Source organism: Heterodontus francisci, chromosome 7, assembly GCF_036365525.1.
Source record: "Heterodontus francisci isolate sHetFra1 chromosome 7, sHetFra1.hap1, whole genome shotgun sequence".
Taxonomy (NCBI): Eukaryota; Metazoa; Chordata; class Chondrichthyes; order Heterodontiformes; family Heterodontidae; genus Heterodontus; species Heterodontus francisci.
In genome coordinates, this window is record NC_090377.1 from 61,569,166 (window position 1) to 61,595,722 (window position 26,557).

The 26,557-nt window shown below is 45.4% G+C and overlaps 1 protein-coding gene across 4 annotated transcripts in view; it reads left to right on the forward strand.

Annotated features, from left to right (window-relative positions):
• The window catches only part of LOC137372021 (activin receptor type-1-like), a 138,199-nt gene that overhangs the window by 100,737 nt on the left and 10,905 nt on the right, over positions 1 to 26,557 (forward strand). For all 4 annotated transcript variants that reach the window (XM_068035291.1, XM_068035290.1, XM_068035292.1 and 1 more), the window contains one exon: positions 8,192 to 8,389. In XM_068035291.1, coding sequence (XP_067891392.1) covers positions 8,192 to 8,389 — 198 coding nt within the window. The remainder of the gene's footprint in view (positions 1 to 8,191; positions 8,390 to 26,557) is intronic.

Here is a 26,557-nt window from a genome sequence, read left to right on the forward strand (position 1 = left end):
CTTTGGGACTTGTTCTGCGGTAGGTGGGACCTGTACAAGATGGACGGGTTGCACCTTAGCAGGACTGGGACTAACACCCTCGCAGGTAGATTTGCTAGTGCTTTTGGGGAGGGTTTAAATTTAATTGGCAGGGGGTTGGGAACCTAAGAGGGAGTTCAGATTTGAGGGAAGCAAAAATGGTAACAGGAAGTCGAAAAGTAGTGTGTGAAATGAGAAGGCAGACGAGACGAAGGCAAACATCAAATTGGATCAGAATGAGGAATAATGTTAAAAAGATAAAGTTAAGGGCACTCTATTTGAATATGTGCAGTATTCACAATAAGGTCGATGATTTGAAGTAACAAAGAGAGGTAAATGGGAATTATCTAATTGCCTTTCGAGACATGGTTACAGGGTGACCAGGACTGTGAACTGAATATTCAGGGATATTTGTCATTTAGGAAGGATAGGCAGAGGCGAAAAGGAGGTGGGGTAGAGCTATTAGTAAGGGATGCAATCACTACATATGTGAGAAAGGATCTTAGATCGAAGGAGCAAGATGTAGAATCAGTTTGGGTGGAGCTAAGAAACAGCAAGGGGAAGCAAACTTTGGTGGGAGTTGTTTATAGGCCACCTGTAATGGTAATTATAAATCAGGAAATTAGAGCTGCATGTAACATGAGCAATACAGTAATGATGGTGACTTCAATTTACATATAGAGTAAAACTAATTAGTACTAATGCGGTGGAGGATGAATTCCTGCAGTGTGTACAAGATGGGTTTCTGGCACAGTATGTTGAAGAACCAACTAGGGATTGGGCTATTTTAGATTTATTATATTATGAGAAAGTGATAATTAATAACCTTGCTGTAAAGAAGCCATTAGGAAATAGTGACCACAACATGATAGAATTTTACATTAAATTTGAAACCAATATAGTTCATCCTGAAACTAAGGTCTTAAATCTGAACAAAGGAAGGTATGAGGGGCAAGTTGGCTATAGTGGATTGGGAAAATACACTAAAAGATTTGATGGTAGAAAGGCAATGGCTAGTATTTTAAAGAAGTATTACATGGTTTACAGCAAATATACGTTCTTCTAAGACACAAAAACCCAACAGGAAAGGTGAATCAACCGTGGCTAACAAAAGAAGCTAAGTCAAAGGAAGTGGCTTATAAGGTCAGTAGAAAAAGTAGTAAGCCCAAGGATTGGGAGAAATTTAGAATCCAGCAAAGGAGGACCAAGAAACTGTTAAAGAGAAAAGGGATTATGAATACAAGCTAGCTAGAAACGTAAAGGCGGACTATAAAAGCTTCTTTAGGTATGTGAAAAGGAAAAGATTAGCAAGGACGAATGTGGGTCCATTGCAGACGAAGACAGGAGAGTTTGTGGTGGAGAATGAGGAAATGGTGGAGAGATTAAACAATTACTTTGTGTCTGCCTTCACAGAGGAAGACACAGAAAATCTCCCAGAAATACGAGGGAACCAAGGGAGTTGTAAAAATGACAAACTGAAAGAAATTATAAAGAGGTAGTACTCGAAAATTAATTGGATTGAAAGTTGATAAATCCCCTGGACCAGATAAACTACATCCCAGAGTATCGAAGGAGGTGGATATAGAGATAGTGGTTATCTTTCAAAATTCTATAGATTCTGAAGGGTTCCTGCAGACTGGAAAGTAGCAAATGTAACCCCATTATTTAAGAAAGTAGCAAGAGAGAAAACTCAGAACTACAGACCTGTTAGTTTGACGTCAGTAGTAGGGAAAATGTTAGAATCTATTATAAAGGATGAGATAGCTGGACATTTGGAAAATAATGATATGATTGGGCAGAGTCAACATGGATTTGTGAAAGGGAAATCATGTTTGACAAACCTTTTGGAGTTTTTTGAGGATGTTACTTGTAGCATAATGTTACGACCAGGTGAGAATGGTGTCTAGGGGTCCCTCTGCCTTCACCTGATCTTACTGTTAACAGGGTTTGATTTTAAACACACCGTGTTTTGAGCTCTCGCTTGGTGAATTCTTGTTCACCACTTTCCAATTATAGGGCAGAAAAATGAGCACAAACAGGCTTTCTTAGGTTTAAAGAAGAAAAAGAAATTTATTAAACAAACTAAAAACTAATTTGGTTAATGCCTACGGATACATGCCGCGCCCCATGCTAGCGTGCATATGCGATACGCACATACAAATAGAGACAGAAAACAGCAGAAGAAAAATAAAGTGGAAAGGTTTGAGGCAATATCAGAAGAGGGTTTTTTGTTACTGTGCTTTGAGCTCTCTGTAGTCCTTGATTGTAGGTAGATTTTGCTTTTTGTTGGGGCCCACTCTTGTTCACTGTAGGACACTTTTCTCTCTTGGTGTTTGTGTCTTCAGTGGGTTTTGTAGTTTGTGAGAAAGCGAGGGGAGCAGACAGAGAGAGGAGGTCTTCTTCAGTCTGGGAGCATTCTGCTTTCTGAGTTCAAATTCTCTGTGGCAAGTTTAAAAAAAAAACCTGTGACCAATTCACCTAAGCAGTCCTGGCCCTTGTGGATTGTCTTGTCCTAGCAGACCTTGAAATGTCTCCTTTACACACAATACCTGGTGATCAAAGGTTCATTGTAGGTAAATTGGAGCAGGGAATAGCCCCTTTGTCCTTTCAAGTACTGGCTGTTAATATGCAAAAATGTCTTTCCAGGCAGTCCGGCAGCCCTTGTAATAGGCCTTCACTTTTTCCCAGCAACAATTTGAAATTCAATGTCCATGTGGTGAAATTAATATGCTTCATTCTTGGCAGGTGGGGGCCTGCATGACACCTCCACACCCAGGGGAATGAAATGCAATTTGAAAAAAAGGCGCATTTCATTAAAAGGGTTGAGAGAAATATAGATAAGGCACAGAAAACCATGCATTTCTCTCATTCATTTCCATTCGATCCTAAATTTGAATCTTAAAATTTATTAAACTGTCTTTTCTTGGTGCCAGTGCTGCTTTAATTTTCCCTTTTTGGCATCTCGGTAACCATGTGGTTCTTTTTCTTCAGTTTGCCCATTGCCATGACTGCCTAGGGTCTTTGTTCCTGTTGAGGTCCTTTTTTTTTTAAAGGAGTCATTAGTGGGTGGGTCAATCCTGAACTCCCTTTCAGTGCTTTGCTGAGTCATACAAAGGCTTTTGGCTTCAGGGGATGGGTGGTTCCCTTTTCCTCTGACTGTGGGGGAGGATTCTTTGTTAATCTTCCCTTTATTCTCTGGAACATTCCTGCCTGCAGGTATTGGTGCAGACTTTACTGCACTCTGCTGTGATACTTCGACTAGATGAGGCATCACCCTCACAGTTTCTGTGCCCCCTAGAGGTCGTCTTTTGTCTCTGCAGATTCCTGGAAATGCTGTTAGCAATTCTGGGGTGGGGTGCTTCTAGAATCTGCATTTACGTAGAAAGATGTGGGGTTGAACCTTTCAAATTTTTCAGGGTTTGCTGACCGGACAGTAGGAATTTTCATTCGGGATTCCTCCCGGACTTCCTTTAACCTACCCTCTTGCTCACTTTTTCCCCTTCCCTGGCTAACCTTTGCCAGCCTTGTGCCTGCCTGTCCCCTTTTGTTCTCGGCAGGTGTCCCTTACAGTGCACCAGCCCTTAGGGGTGCAGGTTTCACTGTAGGTTGGGGTTTCCCCTCAACCTGCCACATGTGGCCACTCCTGCAGTACTCCACCAAATCTTTGTGGAGTTTTGGCCAGTCAGACTGCTGTCTTATGTGAGCTTTTGGTATACCAGCATGTACAGCTGCTGTGGTCTCGTGGGCCCAGTACCTCTGCAGCACCACTAAATGGTGAACTACTGCCCATTCTTTGCTCTCAGGTCTGTGAGGAGGACTCTATTTCCTTATCAGTACCTCATTCTTTAAATAGTAGTAATCAGGGACTCCCTCTGCTTCACTTTCAGACTGGGCAGCCTGTGCTAACTCTCGCAATACTGGGTCGGCTCGCTGAGCCTCAGCTAGGGAAAATCCATTTAATTCATTCCCTGGGTCTCCTAACTTTCAAAGAAAGACTGGGACAGACAGATCTCGTGGTCATCTGCCTGCAGTGCCAATGCAGTCTCCTCTGGGGGAGCTGGTTCAATCATGGTCTGATCCACTACGCATTCAGGGAAACTGCAGGGGACCGTCTCCTGCCACTGCCCTGTCTCTCTCACCTCCTGCGGTCTTTCATTCACTACTGGGGGGGCTACCACCTTGGCACCCAGGAGTAGGTCAATCCCATCCACAGGTAAACTATGGACAATCCCTATGGTCACTGGTCCCGAAACTAGGCTGCGCACCAGGTGCACCCAGTGTACAAGTACAGGCATACACTGCCCTCCAATAGCATTCACCATCATTTTGGTGTTCACTGCACTCTGGGGGGGAAAGGTCAGGCCTTTTCCCAGTTAAAGGGATCTAGTGGCCCCTGTGTCCCTGAGAATCACTTGGGCTTGCTTGTCCCACTTGAGGGCTATGGGGTAACTTTCCCTTCAGACACAAAACCCTGATAACTTTCAAGAATCCTATTAAATTTTCCTGCACTTGCAGCCATAAGCTTCCTGGGTCTCACCCTTACTGCAGTTTAAGCCACAGCTAGTTCTACTGTGCTTTCCATCAGGTCCCCGTCTTCACTGAGCAGGTGTGTCCTGATTAACCCTACTGGTTTTCCCTTTAGTTTCCATCAGTCAGCCTTTAAATGCCCCGCTTTATTACAATGGAAGCACACAGGTCTCCGAGTCTCACTCTTGCTCACAACACCTTCCTTTTTGGCTGAAGGAGAGCCCCCTGTGTTTCCTGCTTTCTTTTTCTCTCCCAGGACTGCCTAGGTGCAGATCACCTTCCCATCCTTTGTCCTTTTTGGAATTGTGGGGGTAATTAGGAAGGGTTCTTCCCTCGGAAACCGACTTATAAATTAAAGCCAACTCATCGGCCAGAATGGCCGCTTGCTGGGTTCTCTGGACCCACTGCTCCTCTACATGGGTCTTTATTGAGAGTGGGGGAGAGTTTTTAAATTCTTCTAACAGAACTACTTCCCTGAGACTCTCATAGCTGAGCTGTATTTTAAGAGCCCTCAGCCACTGGTCAAAAGCCAGCTGCTTACTTCTTTCAAACTCCAGGTAAGTTTGATCAGCTTGCTTCTTGAGAGTCTAAACTTTTGGTGATAGGCTTTGGGTTCTAATTCATATGCCCCCAAGGATAGCATTTTTGGTCAGTTCATAATTTGATGAATTCTCATCTGGCAATAAGGAATAAACCTCATGGGCTTTTCCAGCTAGCTTGCTTTGTAGTAAAAGAGACCAGGTCTCAGCTGGCCATTTTAGCTGTTTTGCCAGTTTCTCAAAAGGCACAAAAAAACCTCCACGTCTTCCTCATTGAATTTTAGGATTAGATGAGCTACTTTTAACAATTCTGTACCCAACCCTAAATTACACTCCTCCATATTGGCCATGCTTTCACTGGGGTTACTCTGTCGCCCCTAGTTGACTCAAGCCGCTTCAACTCTTTCTTCGCATTCTTTCTGGAAGCTTCTTTCTCTCTCCTGCCTCTCTCTTTCCTTCTGCTGTCTTTCTCTCTCTCTCGTCGCTCGTTACTTCTCCTGTCTTTCATTTTCTTCACGTTCCTTCTGGAAGGCTCTCTCTTTCTCATGCTCCTCTAATTCAAGTTTCCTCTGTTCTAATTGTATCTTTGCTAGCAATACCCTGTCTGGGTCTGCTTCTAACACTGCTTCTGCTTCAGTTTCAAGGGAAAATTGGTTGGCCACTCGCCTTAGGAGTTCAGACTTCCTAGCCTTGCCATGTACAGTGATCCACACTGCTCAGCCATTTTCCTCAACTCCTCCATAGACAGTGCTTTTAACTTATTGCAAGTTACTTCACCCTGGCTTGGAGAGCTATTGGCTTCAGTTGCAGACATTCAATCACACGCAACCACAAGAAAACCTGTATTAATCTTGCTCTTTTTGATTGGGAACAATTTGGCATCCCACTTTCAATTTCTCTCGTTTGTCTGTGGATAAAATTCCAGACGCTAGTCCCCAAATTTCTGTTACGACCAGGTGAGAAAGGTGCCTAAGGGGTTCCTCTCAGCCTTGACCTGGTCTTACTGTAACAGTGTTTGATTTTAAACACATCGTGTTTTGAGCTCTCCCTTGGTGAATCCTTGTTCACCACTTTCCAATCACAAGGCAGAGAAATGAGCAGCGAAAAGTGACATTTATTAAACAAACTAAAAACTCTAATTCAGTTAACGCCTACAGATACATGCCACGCCCCACGCTAGCATGCATACGCGATACGCACATACAAAGAGAGACAGAAAAGAGCAGAAGAAAAATAAAGTGGAAAGGCTGGAGGCAATCTCTGAAGAGGGTTTTTTGTTACTGTGCTTCAAGCTCACTGTAGGTGGATCTTGTTTTTTCTTGGGGACCAGTATTCTTCTTAAACCTTGTTCATGTAGAACACTTTTCTCTCTGGTGTTCTTGTGTCTGCAGTGGGTTTTGTAGTTCTGTGAGAAAGAGATGGGAGCAGACAGGAGAGAAGTGGTCTTCTTCAGTTTGGGAGCATTCTGCTTTCTGAGTTCAAATTCTCTATGGCAAGTTCAAAAAAACCCTGCAACAGCCAGTTAGTCATGTGACCAGCACACCTAAGCAGTCCCGGCCCTTGTGGATTGTCTTGTCCTAGCAGGCAATACCTGGTGCTCAAAGGTCCATTGTGGGTTAAATTGGAGCAGGAAATAGCCCCTTTGTCCTTTCAAGTACCGTCTGTTAATATGCAAAAATGTCTTTCCAGCCAGTCTGGCAGTCCTTGTAACAGGCCTTTTCTCTTTTTCCCAGCAACAATTTGAAATTCAGTGTCCATGTGGTGAAATTAATGTGCTTCATTCTTGGTAGGTGGGGGCCTGCATGACAATAGATAAAGGAGAACCAGTGGATGTGGTGTATTTGGATTTTCAGAAGGCTTTTGATAAGGTCCCAAGCAGGAGGTTAATAAACAAAATTAGAGCACATGGGATTGGAGGTATTATACTGCTATGGATTGAGAATTGGTTAACAGACAGTAAGCAGAGTAGGAATAAATTGGTCATTCTCAGGATGGCAGGCTGTTACTCGTGGGGTACCGCAAGGATCAGTGCTTGGGCCGCAGCTACTCACAGCCTATATAAATGATTTTAATGTGGGGACCATGTGTAATATTTCCAAATTTGCTGATGATACAAAACTAGGTGGGAATGTAAGTTGTGAGGAGGATGGAAGGAGACTTCAAGGGGATTTGGACAGGCTACGTGAATGGGTAAGAACATGGCAGATAGAATTTAATGTGAATAAGTGTGAAGTGATCCAATTTGGTAGAAAAAACAGGAAGGCAGAGTATTTCTTAAATGGTGAGAGGTTGGGAAGTGTTGATGTTCAAAGGGACTTGGGCGTCCTTGTTCATGAGTCACTAAAAGGTAGCCTGCAGGTGCAGCAAACAATTAGGAAGGAAAATGGTATCTTGGCCTTTGTTGCAAGGGGACTTGAGTACAGTAGTAAAATGTCTTGCTGCAATTGAATAAAACCTTAGTGAGACCACACCTGGAGTATTGTGTATAGTTTTGGTCTCCTTACCTAAGGAAGGATATACTTGCCATAGAGGGAGTGGAACTGTAGGTTCACCAGACTAATCTCTGTGATGGTGGGCTTGTCTTATGAGGAGAGATTGCAGAAACTGGGCCTGTATTTTCTAGAGTTTTGAAGAATGAGTGGTGATCTCATGAAAACTTACAAAATTCTTGCAGGGCGTGACAGGGTAGATGTGACTAGGATGCTCTGACTGGTGAGTCTAGAACCAAGGGACATAGTATCAGAATAAGGAGCAGGACATTTAAGACAGAGATGAGGAGGAATATCTTTACTCAGAGGGTGGTGAATCTGTGGAATTCTCTACCCCAGAGGGCTGTGGAAGCTCAATCATTCAGCACGTTCAAGTCAGAAATCGATAGATTTCTGAATACTAATGACGTCGGGATATGGGGATAGTGGGGAAAAATGGCATAGAGATAGATGATCAGCCATGATCTAATTGAATGGCGGACCAGGCTTGACGGGCAAAATAGACTGTTCCTGCTCCTATTTCCTACGAACATATAATCAAGTTATTTGACCCATTGTTCCGATCCCTGATGTTGTGGAATTTTGTTCTAACTTGCTGTCTTTTGCATTTGTTTTTAGGTCTTGCTGTAATGCACTCCCAGTGCACTAATCACTTAGATGTGGGCAATAATCCCAGGGTAGGGACAAAGCGATATATGGCACCTGAAGTATTGGATGAAACAATCCAGGTGAATCTGTTTGACTCCTATAGAAGAGTTGACATTTGGGCCTTTGGTCTGGTCTTGTGGGAAGTAGCAAGGAGGACAGTTAGCAATGGTGAGTACTTGAAAGGTATTTTGGGTTCATCTACTATTCTTAATGTAACAACTGTGAAGAAAATTATCTCCGGTTTGCAAGTTTTATCAGCAAATTTACTTAACAAAAATGTTTTTAAAGTTGTACAATATGCATTATTTTCTTCATTTCACACGTGTACAAAGAGTACAGGCTGGCATAATTCCAGAGCTTAGATTTTTATTGACTTTGATTTATATATATTTGACTTTGACTTCAGTAAGATATATTGGTAGATATGTAACATGCATTTGCAGAATTACACTTTTTTTAATGTGGATTTCATGAAGTGTAGTCGTAGGTCTTTGAATTTCTCATACATTCTTTGTCACAGTTCATGTGGACAAACAGTAATATATTTTGTTAATTTTTTCAAGGGAATGATTCTGAGCTATCTTGTGCTGTTGGGAGAAATGTTAAATGATGAATTAATATCTTGAAGCATGTTGTCATGAATCTAGTTTTCTCTAGAAACTGTCCATGAACTATACATGATGTTAGACACTGCAGTACACTTATGTCAAACACTCTGACTTGGCTTATTGGTAGCCCACAAGTAGGGGCAAGACTCCTTGGATTCTGTACTTATTTACTATTTGCTCTATCAATGGAAAGGGCAAGGTGAGTTGAGATGGAAATCACAGAGAATGAGGAGTTGCTCAGTGCAGAGGTTGTAGGAGGATATCACAGGAAGAAACTTGAGATGGGTTTGTGGAAATGGTAGAGAATGGGTATTTTAATGGAGTGGTGATGTGCCACTAGGTGACGAACTTGACCGAAAAGAAGGTGACAGAAGAATAGAAGGAAAGAGACCAAGGTGTGAATTGACGATTCCTTAGCGTAAAACAGAACCTCTTGTGTAGAAAATATTTTCTCGAGTGATTATTGTTTTAAATTTAATGACAATTTATTTGCACTGTGCACTATTTACAATGTTATGAAAAGTAATTGTGATCATTTTTGAGTTTTGATTTACTGCAGAAGTTATACTAGGGTCTTCTGTTTCTGCGTTTGTTAACTCGCCATTTTCTGTCCATTGAAAATGAATGATGGAAAGTGACAGGCTGACGAGTGCAGAAATGGAATATGCTGGCCTACATCTGCAGTCTGAGTTGCTGCATCTGTGGTTAAATATACGTCCAAATTATATGAAATATTCACACACTTGGACAATACTTTGAATAACTATTAAATGTTAAAATGTAGGGAGGAATGAAATTATTCATGCTTTTGAGGCTCATTTATTTAGCATCAAAGTAATGAGTGGGCTGAGGCATGTGGCATAACACAGGCTTCAAGTTGAATTTTAACTTTGAATTCTCAATATACATTCTACACTTATGAGTGTATATTCAGATATATATTTTAGGAAGCCATTATGCATCTTGACTATTGTGTTTGTGGAGGATGGAGCTTGTTATAACCAGGATTTCTTTTAGCATGACTGCTTTTAAAAGAAGTTTCAGTAGTTTATTCATAGCCAATACTCTCTATCAAATTTTGTTGAACTGTTTCTTTAATAAATAAATGCAGTGTACATCATTTCCAGTTCTAAAATCCTAATGAGCAAGAATAGAGAAACAATTCATTAAAGCAAACAAGGCTAAGAGGAGATCAAAAGAATTCTGGTAAAATAAATAGGAAAACACTATTTCCACTCTTTGATTCAGTAACTCAATGGCATTAAATGATGTACACTGCATTTATTTTATAATAATCACCAAAACAGCAAGGGGAGAGGTGAGATGAGTTTATTGCTATACAAAGAGTTGTTAGGATGTGGAATGCCCTTTCAGAAACAGCAAAGGGAGTAGGGTCCGCAATAAACTTTAAAAGAGAAGGGGAAAACAAAATGCAAGTGTTTGAGATAATGGCCGGGGCGCGGTTCTAAATAGAAAGCCTTTTCAGAGAGCTCATGTGAGTGCATTGTGCTGATTGGTATCCTTCTATACTGATTCCATTCTGCAATGCTTGCTAAGCATGAAGATAGTGGCCTAGATTTTTCTGCAGCAGAGCATCTAATGGTGTCTGCCGTTTGTTAGACTTGCGCTTGCATATTTATATTTTTAAATTTTTTGCATGGCAAATTGCTGAAACTGTGAGCTGATAATGGTGCAGTGATGGAAACAGGGCAACCAGCTATGTATCTCCTGAACTAATCAGATTGAAGGATTGAGAAATAAACAATGGAAGGACTGAGAAGGAAGTGTAAATTAGAGTGGATGAATTCAGTGCCAAATCAGGCACATAAAGAGCAGTAAAGTGGAAGAAAAATTGGATTGAGAGGAAAAAGCAACACCAGTTTTAATTTTAAATTTGATTTTAAAAAAATTAACTGATACCTGTAGAAATGAGACTCCCACTTCAATAATTTTCAGTGCCAAAGAGGTTGATGGCAGTCATTAAGTTATTACGTTAAAAGGATACTTGTCCTTGTAATAACGAGACTTAACTTTCTGTGGCAACTTTAGTTCATCTCTATGGTGCAAATACAGTAACTTCATGCCATTCAATGCATGTCAATGGTGAGACACTGGAATACTGATTTCGTGAAGTGGGAGCTGCAACTCTGACAGCAACTTTGGGGTACTGGCATTAAACTGTGCATCCTGCCTGAAATTGCTGTATCATTTACGCTTAAATAACACCAAACACCATTCAGCTCACTGTTATTTTGATGGCAAAATCGGGACCATTCTATAAACCAGCTGTGTTCCAAGGAATTTTAAGTTAGAAAAAATGCTGTGTCAAAATGTTGCATCAAAATGCAATATAATAACTCACAAGAAAACTGCAATTTAGCAAGAATTTGCTGTTGGCCCTCTTCCCTCTCAAAAAAATTCCCAGAAACCCTCTATTTGAACCGGTTGTTTTGAGAACAAAAAATACTGAAATATACATTTGCTACTTTAAATTTCAGTGGTGCTTTAAACATTATAGGTATAGTAATTTGCTGGATGATGATCACCGGATTATATCTGCAGTCAAGATCTTTTTGGATATCACATAATCCTGTTGTGTAATTTCACCTTTCTCCGTCAGTATCCTGGGGCATCTCTTAAATTTCTTCTTTTCAATCATTTGCGTCATACGCTGCTTTCACATTAATAGATTATATTGGTGTCCTCTAACTTTTGACAGCTGATATTATTATCTTTACATTATGATCCCATGTTTTGCACCCTTCTGCCTGGTCGTCTTTGTCATATAAGGATTTGAAAGGGTTAATGTTTGGGACCGTCTGAGTAATACCTCCCACTGTGATGCTGTAAGATATCACATGAGCGAGAGACTTGAGGGAGAAGCAGCATAGCATCAGTGGAGATAGAAATACTGATGTAAAGCTGTACATAGTTCTCTAATATGTAATAAACTAGTTATTGTTAAACCTTACCGAAGACTCCGTAATCTCTCCTAGCTAGACTAACCAAACATATAATATGGTGAACAGCAGTGGTTCTTGCCATACAGCACCCAGAAAGTTTTGAAAAGAAGGTTGGAAACTCAGACCGAAAAAAAGTGACGCTAAAACTGCAGAACTCGAAGATTAGATTAGATTTTTTAGATTAGAGATACAGCACTGAAACAGGCCCTTCGGCCCACCGAGTCTGTGCCGAACATCAACCACCCATTTAGACTAATCCTACACTAATCCCATATTCCTACCAAACATCCCCACCTGTCCCTATATTTCCCTACCTCCTACCTATACTAGTGACAATTTATAATGGCCAATTTACCTATCAACCTGCAAGTCTTTTGGCTTGTGGGAGGAAACCGGAGCACCCGGAGAAAACCCACGCAGACACAGGGAGAACTTGCAAACTCCACACAGGCAGTACCCGGAATCGAACCCGGGTCCCTGGAGCTGTGAGGCTGCGGTGCTAACCACTGCGCCACTGTGCCGCTTCACAGATGCTGTGAAGAGCTCCAGAGCTGCTCCATCAACAAAGTGGAGGCATGAGGAAGTCAGCTTGCAGAGGCATTCAGGCTACACCATTGTCGTGTGATGGTCTGTGGGGGGGTAAAAAAAAATCCTGGTCCAGCAATTGCACACTTCAAGTCGGAGAACCAAGCAATGTTCGGGGATCTGATGAGCAACCCTTAAAAAGGGTGGAAAAGTGTTCTTAACGGCGCAGCACTGGGCAAACCAAATTCCTAGCAAGGGTGGACCCAAGGTCGGTGCCATTACACGTGGCGACCACGAGGCAGAGACAAAAAAGAGACTACCCATTCCTGATACTCCAGGGGAAGCGATTGAATAGATTATTGAAATAATGCTGCAAAGCTGCGTTCAAGAAATAAATACCTAATCTAGCAGAGAGATTTCCCAGGGAAAGGCAGTGACCACGGAGAGTGGGGGGTGGGGGTGGGTGTCAGTGTGAGGCTGAGCAGTGTGGGGAAGCTTCCAATACTGAAAGGAAATATGTTAGGCCCCCACCTGCTAAGAATGAGGCACAACAATTTTGTCATGAACATTGATTTTTAACTGTTGTCGGAGCGAGGAAATGACTTGTTCAACAGATCAGCCATGGCTGAAAAAAAATATACATACTAACAGACATCACAGGTGAGGAAGCCATTCCAGGGCCTGCTAAGGAGGATACAATCCACAAGGGCCAGGACTGGTTAGAGCAGCTGGTCACATGACTATCTGGTAGTTTCAGGGTTTTCTTTTGAAGTGGCCACAGAAAGTTTGAAGGCAGAAAGTCTGTTTGCTCCTGGACTGAGAAGATCTCTGCTCACTGCTCCCATCTCTGTCTCACAAGCCTCTGATTCCACTGAAGACAAATTAACCCCAAGAGAGAAAAGTCTCCGACAGCGAACAAGGTTTAAGAAGAATGCTGGGCCCCAATGAAAAGCAAGATCTACCTACAATAAAGGACTCTACAATGAGCTTGAAGAACCATAACAAAAACTCTTCAGATATTGTCTAAAACCTTTCTATTTTATTTTTCTTCTCTTTTCTTGTCTCTATTTGCACGGGTGTATCACGTATGCACGCTCGCAAGGGGTGCGACGTGTATCTGTAGGCGTTAACCGAATTAGAGTTTAAGTTGAATACATTTCAACTTTTCTTCTTTAAACCTAAGAAAACCTGTTTGTGCTGTTGCTTTGCCTTATAATTGGAAAGCGGTGAAGAAGGATTCACCAAGGAGGAGCTAAAAACATGGTGTGTTTAAAATTAAACCCTGTTACAGTAAGACCAGGTGAAGGCTGAAAGGGAACCCTCGACCTCTTTCTCACCTGGTTGTAACAAAATTTAAAACACCAAAAATCTACCTAGAAAGCTTAGAAAAGCCATGGATCTGAAGTTTATGCTACCAGAGTGGTTTAGGCTCATGGAAGGATCAAATCAAACTCAAAACTTTGGAGAAAAGATTTTTGAGGTACAGAACTGCTTCAAAATTAGACAACAAGTCTGAAGCAGAACAAGTCAACACATTATTCCGTAAGAGCAATAGCAGACGATGTCATTGCAAGATCAATTGCCCTAATCATGCATTCTGGACTGCAGATATTGTCAAGAAAGTACTATATACCAAATGAGAAATATTAATTAATCGGTTGGAAACTTACAATAGACTTTTAATGGAGAAAATCCTACATTTAGCTTAAAAAAAAAAGCTGGCAGCCAAGATGGCAACTGCAATTTGGATCTGAAACACCTTTGCACATTCCAGGGCCCAACCGGAACCAAAGTCTGAGAAGCCCTGGACCCAGAACAATGGCTTGCTCTAAGTATTTGAATTAACTAGGATTGCTTTATTAGCACGGTATCAAGGCAATCCTGACACATTGACTTTGAAAGAGCAAACCCCTCTGAGTGTAAATACGGGCATTTTGGGGCCTGTGGAGCCAATTCTGAACCTTGTATCTCATTAGAAGCTTCCAGAGAATACCTTGAGGCAGTCATGTGACCGTCTATCCATCGCTGAAAAAAGTGGGAGTTTTGGTGCAAACACAACAGGCAAGCAGTAACTGAATGTGTAGTAGCAGAGAAAGCTGTGTACCGCTCTCTCGCTCTCTCGTCTCTATGTATGTCACAATCGCACCATCGCACTCTCTCTCCCTCGCTCCATCGCGCTCTCTCTCTCCCTCGCTCCATCGCGCTCTCTCTCTCTCCCTCGCTCCATCGCGCTCTCTCTCTCTCCCTCGCTCCATCGCGCTCTCTCTCTCTCCCTCGCTCCATCGCGCTCTCTCTCTCTCCCTCGCTCCATCGCGCTCTCTCTCTCCCTCGCTCCATCGCGCTCTCTCTCTCTCCCTCGCTCCATCGCGCTCTCTCTCTCTCTCTCCCTCGCTCCATCGCGCTCTCTCTCTCTCTCCCTCGCTCCATCGCGCTCTCTCTCTCTCTCCCTCGCTCCATCGCGCTCTCTCTCTCTCTCTCTCTCCCTCGCTCCATCGCGCTCTCTCTCTCCCTCGCTCCATCGCGCTCTCTCTCTCTCTCTCCCTCGCTCCATCGCGCTCTCTCTCTCTCTCCCTCGCTCCATCGCGCTCTCTCTCTCTCTCCCTCGCTCCATCGCGCTCTCTCTCTCTCTCTCCCTCGCTCCATCGCGCTCTCTCTCTCTCTCTCCCTCGTTCCATCGCGCTCTCTCTCTCTCTCCCTCGCTCCATCGCGCTCTCTCTCTCTCTCCCTCGTTCCATCGCGCTCTCTCTCTCTCTCCCTCGTTCCATCGCGCTCTCTCTCTCTCTCCCTCGTTCCATCGCGCTCTCTCTCTCTCTCCCTCGTTCCATCGCGCTCTCTCTCTCTCTCCCTCGTTCCATCGCGCTCTCTCTCTCTCTCTCCCTCGTTCCATCGCGCTCTCTCTCTCTCTCCCTCGTTCCATCGCGCTCTCTCTCTCTCTCCCTCGCTCCATCGCGCGCGCTCTCTCTCTCCCTCGCTCCATCGCGCTCTCTCTCTCTCTCTCCCTCGCTCCATCGCTCTCTCTCTCTCTCTCCCTCGCTCCATCGCGCTCTCTCTCTCTCTCCCTCGCTCCATCGCGCTCTCTCTCTCTCTCCCTCGCTCCATCGCGCGCGCTCTCTCTCTCCCTCGCTCCATCGCGCTCTCTCTCTCTCTCTCCCTCGCTCCATCGCGCTCTCTCTCTCTCTCTCCCTCGCTCCATCGCGCTCTCTCTCTCTCTCTCCCTCGCTCCATCGCGCTCTCTCTCTCTCTCTCCCTCGCTCCATCGCGCTCTCTCTCTCTCTCTCCCTCGCTCCATCGCGCTCTCTCTCTCTCTCCCTCGCTCCATCGCGCGCTCTCTCTCTCTCCCTCGTTCCATCGCGCGCTCTCTCTCTCTCCCTCGTTCCATCGCGCTCTCTCTCTCTCTCCCTCGTTCCATTGCGCTCTCTCTCTCTCTCCCTCGTTCCATTGCGCTCTCTCTCTCTCTCCCTCGTTCCATCGCGCTCTCTCTCTCTCTCCCTCGCTCCATCGCGCGCTCTCTCTCCCTCGCTCCATCGCGCGCTCTCTCTCCCTCGCTCCATCGCGCGCTCTCTCTCCCTCGCTCCATCGCGCGCTCTCTCTCCCTCGCTCCATCGCGCGCTCTCTCTCCCTCGCTCCATCGCGCTCTCTCTCCCTCGCTCCATCGCGCTCTCACTCCCTCGCTCCATCGCGCTCTCTCTCCCTCGCTCCATCGCTCTCTCTCTCTCCCTCGCTCCATCGCGCTCTCTCTCCCTCGCTCCATCGCTCTCTCTCTCTCCCTCGCTCCATCGCTCTCTCTCTCTCCATCGCTCCATCGCTCTTTCTCTCTCCATCACTCCATCGCTCTCTCTCTCTCCATCACTCCATCGCTCTCTCTCTCTCCATCACTCCATCGCGCTCTCGCTCCATCGCGCTCTCTCTCTCCCTCGCTCCATCGCGCTCTCTCTCTCCCTCGCTCCATCGCGCTCTCTCTCTCCCTCGCTCCATCGCGCTCTCTCTCTCCCTCGCTCCATCGCGCTCTCTCTCTCCCTCGCTCCATCGCGCTCTCTCTCTCCCTCGCTCCATCGCGCTCTCTCTCCCTCGCTCCATCGCGCTCTCTCTCTCCCTCGCTCCATCGCGCTCTCTCTCTCCCTCGCTCCATCGCGCTCTCTCTCTCCCTCGCTCCATCGCGCTCTCTCTCTCCCTCGCTCCATCGCGCTCTCTCTCTCCCTCGCTCCATCGCGCTCTCTCTCTCCCTCGCTCCATCGCGCTCTCTCTCTCCCTCGCTCCATCGCGCTCTCTCTCTCCCTCGCTCCATCGCGCTCTCTCTCTCCCTCGCTCCATCGCGCTCTCTCTCTCCCTCGCTCCATCGCGCTCTCTCGCTCCATCGCTCTCTCTCTCTCCATCACTCCATCGCGCTCTCGCTCCATCGCGCTCTCGCTCCATCGTGCTCCATTGCGCTCTCCCTCTCTCTCTCTCTCTCCCTCGCTCCATCGCGCTCTCTCTCTCCCTCGCTCCATCGCGCTCTCTCTCTCCTTCGCTCCATCGCGCTCTCTCTCTCCCTCGCTCCATCGCGCTCTCTCTCTCGCTCGCTCCATCGCGCTCTCTCTCTCCCTCGCTCCATCGCGCTCTCTCTCTCCCTCGCGCTCTCTCTCTCCCTCGCTCCATTGCGCGCGCTCTCTCTCTCTCTCTCTCTCTCTCTCTCTCTCTCTCTCTCTCTCTCTCTCTCTCTCCCTCGCTCCATCACTCTCTCTCTCTCTCCCTCGCTCCATCACTCTCTCTCTCTCTCCCTCGCTCCATCACTCTCTCTCTCTCTCCCTCGCTCCATCACTCTCTCTCTCTCTCCCTCGCTCCATCGCTCTCTCTCTCTCTCCCTCGCTCCATCGCTCTCTCTCTCTCTCCCTCGCTCCATCGCTCTCTCTCTCCCCCTCTCCCCCACTCCCTCTCCCCCACTCCCTCTCCCCCACTCCCTCTCCCCCACTCCCTCTCTCCCCCTCTCTCTCCCCCTCTCTCTCCCCCTCTCTCTCCCCCCTCTCTCTCCCCCTCTCTCTCCCCCTCTCTCTCCGTCCCTCTCTCTCCGTCCCTCTCTCTCCGTCCCTCTCTCTCCGTCCCTCTCTCTCCGTCCCTCTCTCTCCGTCCCTCTCTCTCCGTCCCTCTCTCTCCGTCCCTCTCTCTCCGTCTCTCTCCCTCCGTCTCTCTCTCTCCGTCTCTCTCTCTCTCTCCGTCTCTCTCTCTCTCTCCGTCTCTCTCTCTCTCTCCGTCTCTCTCTCTCTCTCCGTCTCTCTCCGTCTCTCTCCGTCTCTCTCCCTCCGTCTCTCTCCCTCCGTCTCTCTCCCTCCGTCTCTCTCTCTCCGTCTCTCTCTCTCCGTCTCTCTCTCTCTCTCCGTCTCTCTCTCTCTCCGTCTCTCTCCGTCTCTCTCCGTCTCTCTCCGTCTCTCTCCGTCTCTCTCCGTCTCTCTCCGTCTCTCTCCGTCTCTCTCCGTCTCTCTCTTTCTCTCTCGCTCCATGGCTCTCTTTTCTCTCTCCCTCGCTCCATGTGGCTCTCTCTCCCTCGCTCCATGGCTCTCTCTCCCTCGCTCCATGGCTCTCTCTCCCTCTCCCCCTTCTCTCTCTCCCTCTCCCCCTTCTCGCTCTCCCTCTCCCCCTTCTCGCTCTCCCCCTCCCCCTTTTCTCGCTCTCTCTCACTCTTTTCCCCCCCCCCCCCCTTTATCAAGAAAACCTGTTCGATTGGTTATTTCATGATCACATTAAAGGTAAAAGGTGTAACACTCACTGAGATAGTAAGCACAACCACCGTTTAAAAGGAATAAACCCTGTTGTGATCCAATAAGAGGAAGGGCAAGAGGGGTGTCTGGACCCCTGCTAACTTTGGCCGTAACAATATAGATGTCAATGGACATATCACCAACATTAGACTAGATACTGAAGGATGTGGTGGCATAGTGGTGATGTCATTGGATAAGTAATCCAGAGGCCCAGGCTAATGCTCTGGGGACATGGGTTTGAATCCCACCACAGCTGATCATGAACTTTGACTTCAATTAATACATCTGGAACTAAAAAGCTCGTCCAACTGTGACCATGAAACTATTGTCGATTGGTTGTAAAAACCCATCAGGATCACTAATGTCCTTTAGGGAAGGAAATCTACTGTCTTGACCTGGACTGGTCTACATGTGACTCCAGACCCACAGTAATGTGGTTGACTTTTAACCGCCCTCTGAAATGGCCTAGCAAGCCACTCCGTTGTATCAAACTGCTATGAAGTCTACGAAAAAGAATGAAACTGGACGAACCACCTGGCATTGACCAAGGCACTGGAAACGACAAGGGCAAACCCAGCTCTGTCGACCCTGCAAAGTCCTCCTTACTAAATTCGGGGGGCTTGTGCCAAAGTTGGGAGAGTTGTCCCACAGACTAGTCAAGCAACAACCTGACAGAGTCATACTCACAAAACCATGCCTGACAATGTCTCAGGCACTGCCATCACCGTCCCTGGGTATATCCCTGTTCCCACTGGTAGGAGAGACCCAGAAGAGGTGTCGGCACAGTGGTATACAGTTGGGAGGGAGTTTCCCTGGGAGTCCTCAACATTGACTCTGGATCCCATGAAGTCTCATGGCATCAGGTCAAACATGGGCAAGAAAACCTCCTGCTGATTATCAGCTATCGCTACCCCCCCCTCCCCGCACTGGCTGATGAATCAGTGCTTCTCCATGTGGAACACCAATTGGAGGAAGCACTGAGAGTGGCAAGGGCATAGAATGTACTCTGGGTGGGGGATTTCCATGTACATCACCAAGAGTGGCTCGGTAGCACCACTACTGACCGAGCTGACCGAGTCCTAAAGGACATAGCTGCTGGACTGGGTCTGCAGCAGGTGGTGAGGAAACCAATAAGAGGGAAAAATAGACTTGACCTCATCCTCACCAATCTCTGTTACAGATGCATCTGTCCATGACAGTATTGATCGGAGTGATCACCACACAGTCCTTGTGGAGACGAAGTTCCATCTTCCCATTGAGGAAACCCATCATAGTGTTGTGTGGCACTGCCATTGTGCTAAATGGGATAAATTTTGAACCGATCTAGCAAAGCAAAACTGGGGATCCATGAGGCGCTGTGGGCAATCAGCAGCAGCAGAATTGTACTCAACTACAATCTGTAACCTCATGGCCCAGCATATCCTCCACTCTACCATTACCAACAAGCCAGAGGACCAACCCTAGTTCGATGAAGAGTGCAGGAGGGAATGCCAGGAGCAGCACGAGGCACACCTAAAAATTAGGAATCAGCCTGCTGAAGCTACAACACAGGACTACTTGCATGCCAAACACTAAGGCAGCATGCGATAGACAGAGTTAAGTGATCCCACAACCACCGGATAGGATCTAATCTCTGCAGTCCTGCCACATCCAATCATGAATGGTGGTGGACAATTAAACAACTAAAAGGAGGAGGAGGCCGCACAAATATCCCCATCCTCAATGATGGGGGAGCCCAGCACATCAGTGCAAAAGACAAGGCTGAAGCATTTGCATTCATGTTCAGCCAGAAGTGCTCCTCCTGAGGTCCCCAGCATCACAGATGCCAGTCTTCAGCCAATCTGATTCACTCCATGTGATATCAACGAACAGCTGAAGGCAATGGATACTGTAAAGGCTGTGGGCCCTGACAACATTCCGACAATAGTACAGAAAATTTGTGCTCCAGAGATAGCCGTGCCCCTAGCCAAGTTGTTCCAGTATAGCTACAACACTGGCATCTACCTGACAATGTGGAAAATTGTCAAGGTATGTCCTGTACACAGGACAAATCCAACCTGGCCAATTACTGCCCCATCAGTCTACTCTCGATCATCAGCAAAGTGATGGAAGGTGTCATTGCCAGTGCTACCAAGTGAAACTTGTTCAGCAATAACCTGCTCACTGACGCTCAGTTTGAGTTTCACCAGGGCCACTCGGCTCCTGACCTCATTACAGCCTTTGTCCAAACATGGACAAAAGAGCTAAACACGAAATGAGGTGAGAGTGACCGCCCTTGACATCAAGGCTGCATTTCACCGTGTATGGCATCAAGGAGCCCTAGCAAAACTAGAGTCAGTGGGAACTGGGGGAAAACTCTCAGCTGGTAGAAGTCGTAGCTAGCACTAAGGAAGATGGTTGTGGTTGTTGGAGGTCAATCTTCTCAGTCCCAGGACATCACTGCAGGAGTTCCTCCGGTTAGTGTTCTTGGCCAACCATATTCAGCTGCTTCATCAATGATCTTCCCTCCATCATAAGGTCAGAAGTGGGGATGTATGCTGATGATTGGTGCTGAACATTGTGCATTTACGACTCCTCAGATACTGAAGCAGCCCATGTCCAGATGCAGCAAGACCTGGACAATATCCAGGCTTGGGCTGATAAGTGGCAAGTAACATTCGCGCCTGGCAATGACCATCTCCAACAAGAGAGAATCTAACCATCTCCCCTTGGGGCTAAATGGCATTACCATCACTGAAGCCCCCACTATCAACATCCTGGGGTTACCATCGACCAGAAACTGAACTAGAGTAGCCAAATAAATACCGTGGCTACAAGAGCAGGTCAGAGGCTAGGAATCTTGCGGCAAGTAACTCACCTCCAGACTCCCCAAAGACTGTCCGCCATCAACAAGGCACAAGTCAGGAGTGTGATGGAATACTCTCCACTTGCCTGGATGGGTGCAGCTCCAACAACACTCAAGAAGCTCGACATTATCCAGGACAAAGCAGTCCGCTTGATTGACACCCCATCCACCAGCTTCAACATTCACTCTCTCCACCACTGACGCACAGTGGCAGCAGTGTGTACCATCTACAAGATGCACTGCAGCAACTCACCAAGGCTTCTTCCTCAGCACATTCCAAACCTGTGACCTCAACCACCTAGAAGGACTAGGGCAGCAAATACATGTGAACACCACCTCATGCAAGTTCCCCGCCAAGTCACACACCATCCTGACTTGGAACTATATTTCCATTCCTTCACTGTCACTGAGTCAAAATCCTGGAACTCCCTTCCTAACAGCACTGTTGGTGTAACTACAGCCAAGGCCTGCAGCGGTTCAAGAAGGCAGCTCACCACCACCTTCTCAAGGGCAATTAGGGATGGGCAATAAATGCTGGCCTAACCAGTGACGCCCACATCCCATGAATGAGTAAAAAAGTTTTATCAAACAACAAAGTGTGGTTGCATTCCCCGCAACCAACAGAAACTCAGTTTCACAATCCAGGAGGGATTGAACTGCAAGTCAAGAGAAAGCTACAGGCAACACTGCAGTACAAGGGAAAGCAGATATTGGAAACACTGTGTTCTACAGGATCAAGCATTGTCTCTTTTGTAGAAGAGCTTGTATAGATCTTAATCTTATCAGGAAAGTGGAAGAAGTTAAGCAGCAAGAATCCAGGAGTCACTTCCAAAAAGACTTCCCAAAATTATTTACTAGTCTGTAAAGACTTGAGACTAAATGTAGTGTTACTTTGTGAAAAGATGTTCAACCTGTCTGTATTTTCACACCTAGGAAGATCAGTAGGAAGTCCAATTTGTAATAGCGCCATTGGGACTGTTGATGGGAAGGAAGCTCAGAACACAACTTCCCATCCTACCCAAAAAAATTACTTCCAGGACTAGTAGTCCAGGATTATCAGAGTTCAAGATGGGGAAAAGTCTTATCGAAAACAACAAACTTATAATTATTACAGGAGATATCATACCAGGAACCTACTGAAGTTAATGGAAGAAAAAAAGGTATGGGTATGAGATGAAGGCAGAGGAGGAGTAATTGTCCAGAGAGATGAGAATCAAGAGAGATCCTATTTAGTACATACTTCAGAAGGTACTATAGGAAGAAACAGGAGAAATCTTATTTCTGTTCCTCAAAGACATTAATCAGTCATCCATTTGGATGAACCTGAAAATCAGAAAGCACTGGTTACTCCAACCTCAATGAAGGCCATCCAAGTCAAGAAACAACAGTTCATAGACAGACTACTTATGTTCAGAGTCTGACAACAACATGATCAGGGAGAGTTGTGAAGCCTCCTGACAGATTGAATCTGTGATGTCAGAGACTTTGTGGGGGGGAGGTGGGGTAGTATGTAAAAGTCAAAATGAATGTCCATATTTTTTTAAAACAAAGAGTTGGGGGGAGATGTAGTATAAGGGTTTGAAAGGGTTACTGTTTGGGCCAGTGAGAGTAATACCTTCCACTGTGATCTAAGAGGTCACATGAGAGAGACTTGCGGGAGATGCAGCATGGCATCAGTGGAGTTAGACATGCTTATGTAAAGCTGTATATAGTTCTCAAATATGTGATGCACTAGTTATTGTTAAACCTTACCAAAGACTCTGTAATCTCTCCTAGCTAGACTAACCAAACATACCACAGTCCATAGTTGACGCTTCTGATCTAAACGACAGAAAAATGCTTACAATTTGCAAGCCAATGGACAGAGATGAATATCAAAGTTTTTGATTCCATTAATTTGAGAGGCTCTTTCCATTTTAAAGGAGCATCTCCAAGATTCTCTGATTCAATGATAATTAAGCATTAAGGTAGTCATTTGATTATTTTTCCCCCAGGGAAAATGTTAGAACAGTCAACCAGCCAGCATCATTCATAAATTATATGGATTATTAAGCATACATAAAGACAGTGGTTGATGGCCTCTGGGATTCTTATTTTAAACTTCTTGTTACGACCTGGTGAGAAAGAAGTCTAGGGTTTCCTTTCAGACTTCACCTGGTCTTACTGGAACAGGGTTTAATTTTTAACACACTTTTTTTTTTAGCTCCCCCTTGATGAATCCTTGTTCACCGCTTTCCAATTATAAGGCAAAGAAACCATCACAAACAAGCTTTCTTAGGTTTAAAGAAGAAAATTTGAAATTTATTAAACTTAAGCTTAAACTCTAATTCAGTTAACACCAAGGATACACGACACGCCCATGCTAGCATGCACACATGATGCACACATGCAGATAGAGACAGAAAAGAGCAGAAGAAAGATAAAGTGGAAAAAGCTTGAGGCAATATCTGAGGAGGATTTTTGTGTTATGCTTCTTCGAGCTTACTGTAGAGTCCTTGATTGTAGGTAGATTTTGCTTTTCGTTGGGGCCCAGTATTCTTCTTGAACCTTGTTCGCTGTTGGAGACTTTTCTCTCTTTGGGTTCATCTGTCTTCAGTGGATGCAGAAGCTTGTGAGAAAGAGATGGGTGCAGACAGGACGGAGATTGTCTCAGTTCAGGAGCAAGCAGACTTTCTGCCCAAACCGTTAGTACAAATTCAAAAAATTCAGGTTGCCTGGCAGGTTGGTCATTTGACTAGCTGGTTTGACCATGCCCGTTTGTGTATTCGGCCATCTTAGCAGTCAACCTGGAATATAGGCTCCCCCACCTTCAATGTCTGATCAAAAGTCCATTGTGGGTTGAATGTGTCAGGGAATGGTCCTTTGTCCTTTCCAAGCACTGTCTGTTAATATGCCAAGATCTGGCCATTTTGTTGTAAAGCAAGTCCTTTCTTCACTTCAACAGCAGTTTGAAATTTAATGTCCATGTGGTGAAATTAATATGCCTCATGCTTGGCAGGTGGGGGCCTGCATGACATTCTTAAGTGAAAATGTTTATTTGAAATTCAAATAATACCTTCCAGAGCTGCTGATTAATATGTACAATGGGTTGTGTAATAAAATCTGTTCTTGTATTTTTCCAATTAATTTAAAACCACTCTTTTAAGCTGAAAGTTGGATCGTGTTCAAGTGCTGCACAAAAATAGCAGGTGTAGAATATTCATTCTACTCCTTTTCAGCACTTACTCCATAGTTCAAGCCTTGGTTATGGGCTGCACTTCGTCTTTCCAAAAACCTTGAATATCTTATCTCTAATGCTGCACTTAATCTGAGATGCATTAGGCAATGTTATTTCAGAGAAAATTGCAGTTCTGTTTACCATTTCACTTAATGTTAATTGTACTTAATACATTTCCTAGAACACACTGGCCACAAAACCATTTACAGACTCCTTCCGCTAAATTGTCTGTTTTTTAAAAAATACATCAGCTAGAAAATAGCACATTTGATTCATGTAGGTTTTAAAAAAAATATTGAAATTTGAACATTCCTTACCTGGACAGAGGATTCATGAACATACTGTGCCATGTATATATTTCAAAATTTAGTTTTAACCTGTTACTATCCAAGGGCGCAAGAGGAAGAAATTATACCAGGGTTAAATATTTTGCATTTTCAGTAATTAAGGAAATATATATAAACCAAATTTTCAAAGAATGTATGAAATAACCATTTTTCCAGTGGTAGATCCAATTATCATTGCTTGATTATTGCCAGAGTTAAGGTGGAGCCAAATGTAATTTGCTAAAAGCATATTATCTGTCAGATACTCTGGAACTAGATGTTTCTTCATGGGTGAACTACCTGGACAGCCAAAATCCACCAACAGGCTGCATCCAGTAGTATGTTGATGAACTAACTATTCCAGGTATAGATCCACAAGAACAGAAATGGACCTCCTGAAGTCCCCAGCATCCAGATGCCAATCTTCAGCCAATTCGATTCACTCTGTGTCATATCAAGAAATGACGAGGCACTGATACTGCAAATGCTATGGGCCCTGACAACATTCCGGCAATAGTACTGAAGACCTGTGCTCCAGAACGTGCTGTACCCCTAATCAAGCTATTCCAGTACAGCTACAACACTGGCATCTACCTGGCAATGTGGAAAATTGCCCAGGCATGTCCTGTACACAAAAAGCAGGACAAATCAAACCTGGCCAATTACCACCCCATCAATCTACTCTCAATCTCCAGTAAAGTGATGCAAGGTATCGTTAACAGTGCTATCAAGCAGCACTTGCTCAGCAGTAACCTGCTTGTTGACACTCAGTTTGGGTCTGACAGGGCCACTCAGCTCCTGACCTCATTACAGCCTTGGTTCAAACATGGACAGGTGAGGTGAGAGTGATTACCCTTAACATCAAGGTAACATTTGACTGAGTATGGCATGAAGGAGTCCTAGCAAAACTGGAGTCAATGGGAATCGGGGGGAATACTCTCTGCTGGTTGGAGTCATACCTAAAGCAAAAGAAAATGGTTGTGGTTGTTGGAGGTCAATCATCTCAACTCCAGGACATCACTGCAGGCGTTCCTCAGGGTAGTGTCCTAGGCCCAACCATCTTCAACTGCTTCATCAGTGACCTTCCTTCAATCATAAGGTCAGAAGTGGGGATGATTGCACAATGTTCAGCACCATTCATGACTCCTCAGAAACTGAAGCAGCTAGACCTAGCTGCGCAGTGGTTAGCACCACAGCCTCACAGCTCCAGCGACCAGGGTTCGATTCTGGGTACTGCCTGTGTCGAGTTTGCAAGTTCTCCCTGTGTCTGCGTGGGTTTTCGCCGGGTGCTCTCGTTTCCTCCCACCACCAAAGACTTGCAGTTGATAGGTAAATTGGCCATTATAAATTGCCCCTAGTAGAGTTAGGTGGTAGGGAAATGTAGGTGGGGGGGGGGGGGTGTTGTAGGAATATGGGATTACTGTAGGATTAGTATGAATGGGTGGTTGATGGTCGGCGCAGACTCGGTGGGCCGAAGGGCCTGTTTCAGTGCTGTATCTCTAAATAAATAAATATCCTGGTATGGGCTGATAAGTGGCAAGTAACATTTGCGCCACACAAGTGCCAAGCAATGACCATCTCCAACAAGAGAGAATCTAACCATTCAATGGCATTATGATCACTGAATCCCTTACTATCAACGTCCTGGGGATTACCATTGACCAGAAACTGAACTGGAGTAGCCATATAAATACTGTGGCTACAAGAGCAGGTCAGACTTGGAATCCTGTGGCGAGTAATTCATCTCCTGACTCCACTTGCCTGGATGGTTGCAACTCCAACAACACTCCAGAAGCTCGACACCATCCAGGACAAATGAGTCCACTTGACCGTGACCCCATTCACAAACATTCACTCCCTCTACCACCGATGCACAGTGGCAGCAATGTGTACCATTTACAAGATGCACTGCAGTAACGCACCAAGGCTCCTTAGACAGCATCTTCCAAACCTGCGACCTCTACCACCTAGAAGGACGAGGACAGCAGATGCAAGGATGCACCACCACCTGCAAGTTCCCTTCCAAGCCACACACCATCCTGACTTGGAACTATATCACCCTTCCTTCAGTGTTGTTGAATCAAAATCCTGGAGCTCCTTTCCTAACAGCACTGTGGGTG